The sequence below is a fragment of the Neopelma chrysocephalum genome, unplaced genomic scaffold (assembly GCF_003984885.1).
Source record: "Neopelma chrysocephalum unplaced genomic scaffold, ASM398488v2 Primary Assembly neopelma1_144331, whole genome shotgun sequence".
Classification (NCBI taxonomy): Eukaryota; Metazoa; Chordata; class Aves; order Passeriformes; family Pipridae; genus Neopelma; species Neopelma chrysocephalum.
In genome coordinates this window covers 1-2,019 of record NW_020932906.1, presented here as the reverse complement: position 1 = coordinate 2,019, position 2,019 = coordinate 1, and the positions used below count along the sequence as shown (strand labels likewise).

Sequence of the window (2,019 nt, the reverse complement as noted above, 5' to 3'; positions counted from 1 at the left end):
GAACGGGGCTGAGCCACAGCTCGCACACACGGGGTTTGGCCGAACCCGCCGGCGGCCCCGGAGCGCCCGGAGCGAGCACTCACCGGCAGAACCCGCCCCGCTGGACTCCTGGTCCCCGCTGGCGCCCATCTCCTGGTCCCCGCTGCCCTCAGCACTGCCCGACTCCCCGTAGGCAGGCTGGGGGGTGGCCAGGACCACCGGGGCGGTGGAGAGAGGCCGCACCGTGGTCTTGTGCCCGCCGTGGGTGGCCCAGGGCGTGGTGGCCGGCCTGGCCGTCGTGACGCGCCTCGTCGTGGGGCGACCCCGTTCCGTGGGCTTGGCTTCCAGCGGCGGGGAGCTGGTGGCCACCTCGGTGGGCTGCGGAGCCTGGGTGGTGAGGGGCAGGGGCGGGGGAAGGACGAGCCGGTCCAAGGGCAGCGTGGGCAGCGGCGTGGGAGGCGAGGGGTGGCTCGTATGGGTGATGGACTCTGGAAGGAGCAGCAAACAGGGCAGGTAAGGGGGGAGGCACCTTCCAGTGGCATTGGGAAGCAAGTTGCAGACCCGTGACACTGGTTGGGACCCCTCAGGGCACCTGAAATGTCAGGAAATGCCCTGGCACTGCAGAGGAAAGCAGCCAGACCTCAGGTCAAAGGGCTGGCACTGCCCCAGCCCCTCAGAGCAGCAGGCACTCACCGTGGCACTGCCCCATGTGCTTCACCGTGATGACCTGGCCCTGCCTGCAGGCGATGGTCCTCAGCTGGCACTGGTCCCCGTAGGTGACACCGTCAGAGCCACACACCTGGGGGGTAGAGGGGACACATGAGCAGAGAGGACACTTGGGAGCTGTTCCTCCTCCGAGCAAAAGAAACTCGTCTCTAAATGCTGGGAGAATTCTGAGGCAGAGGGGACACGTGAGCTGCACCCCCTGTCCTTCTCCAGGCAAAATAAACCGGGCTCTAAAGGCTGGAAGGACTTTGAAGGAGTCCCTCCGAGGCACAGAGGGGATGGTCTGCACAGAGGGACCCGAGGTGGGCTGTGGGAGGCCAGAAGCAGAGCAAGCTCAGAGTTATGAGGCGAGGGACAGAGCATCCAGCTCTGCTGGGAGACATCTACGACTTGCACATCCCCTTCCCCACGCACCAAGGCAGCGACCAAACCTGCCCTCCCGCTTCTTGTGGGGGGAAGAGACCTGAGACCCCCGCGCTGCCTGACGCAGATGAACCACCACAGGTCCCTGCTCACCCCCCTGAACCCCCCGGGCTGCCTGTCCCCCAAACCTTGGTCATGTTGGCCTCTGAGCACAGCGGGGACGGGCACTCGCAGTGGGCAAAGCCGTTGACCTCCACACAGGAGGCCCCGAACTCGCAGCTCATCTCCTCGCAGGATTTTGGGGCCGAGGGGTCTGGTGGGGTAGGAAGAAGAGGTGATCAGAGCACACAGAAAAGCAAAATCCCTCCCCTCCTGGTGCATCTCAGCTCTCCCAAGGACCCGTTTCTTGGTGCCCCTCACCTTTCTCGCAGCCAGTCATGCCCAGTTTGCTGCCGTTGGGGCACTGGTTGCACTTCATGCCAGTGATGCCAGTCTTGCAGGAGCACAGCCCCGTCATCTGCTCGCAGTCATCCCGCACCGACCCCACGGGGTCGCAGTTACAGGCTGGGAGAGAAAGGGAAAACCACATTGTTGTGCTGGGGGGTTCATGGAGCCAACTGCAGACTCACCCGGGTCCCCCAGCATGGGGCACGTCACCCAGCTCTGCAGGACAGCTGCTGGAGGTGACTTAAAACAGGACAAACAGTCACTGCGTGGCTTGTAATAGGACAAACAGCTGCTGGAGGTGACTTACAGTGGGACAAACAGTCATTGCGTGGCTTGTAAGAGGACAAACAGCTGCTGGAGAACTTACAATGGGACAGACAACTGCTGAAGGTGACTACAAGGGGACAAACAGTCACTGGATGATGTACAATGGGATCAACAGCCACTGGAGGTGACTTACAACGGGACCAACAGCCAGTGGGGGACTTGCAATGGGACAAACAG

General features: G+C 62.8%; 1 protein-coding gene across 1 annotated transcript; it reads right to left on the bottom strand.

Annotated features, from left to right (window-relative positions):
- Positions 1–83: 83 nt before the first annotated feature.
- On the bottom strand, positions 84–1,319 carry LOC113962326 (agrin-like; the record flags this gene model as incomplete). Its single annotated transcript, XM_027673095.1, has 3 exons — positions 1,257–1,319; positions 673–778; positions 84–467 (listed from the first exon to the last, which is right to left on the bottom strand). Coding segments are annotated over exons 1-3 (499 nt in total), but the record flags the coding sequence as incomplete, so codon positions are not given.
- Positions 1,320–2,019: the final 700 nt, after the last annotated feature.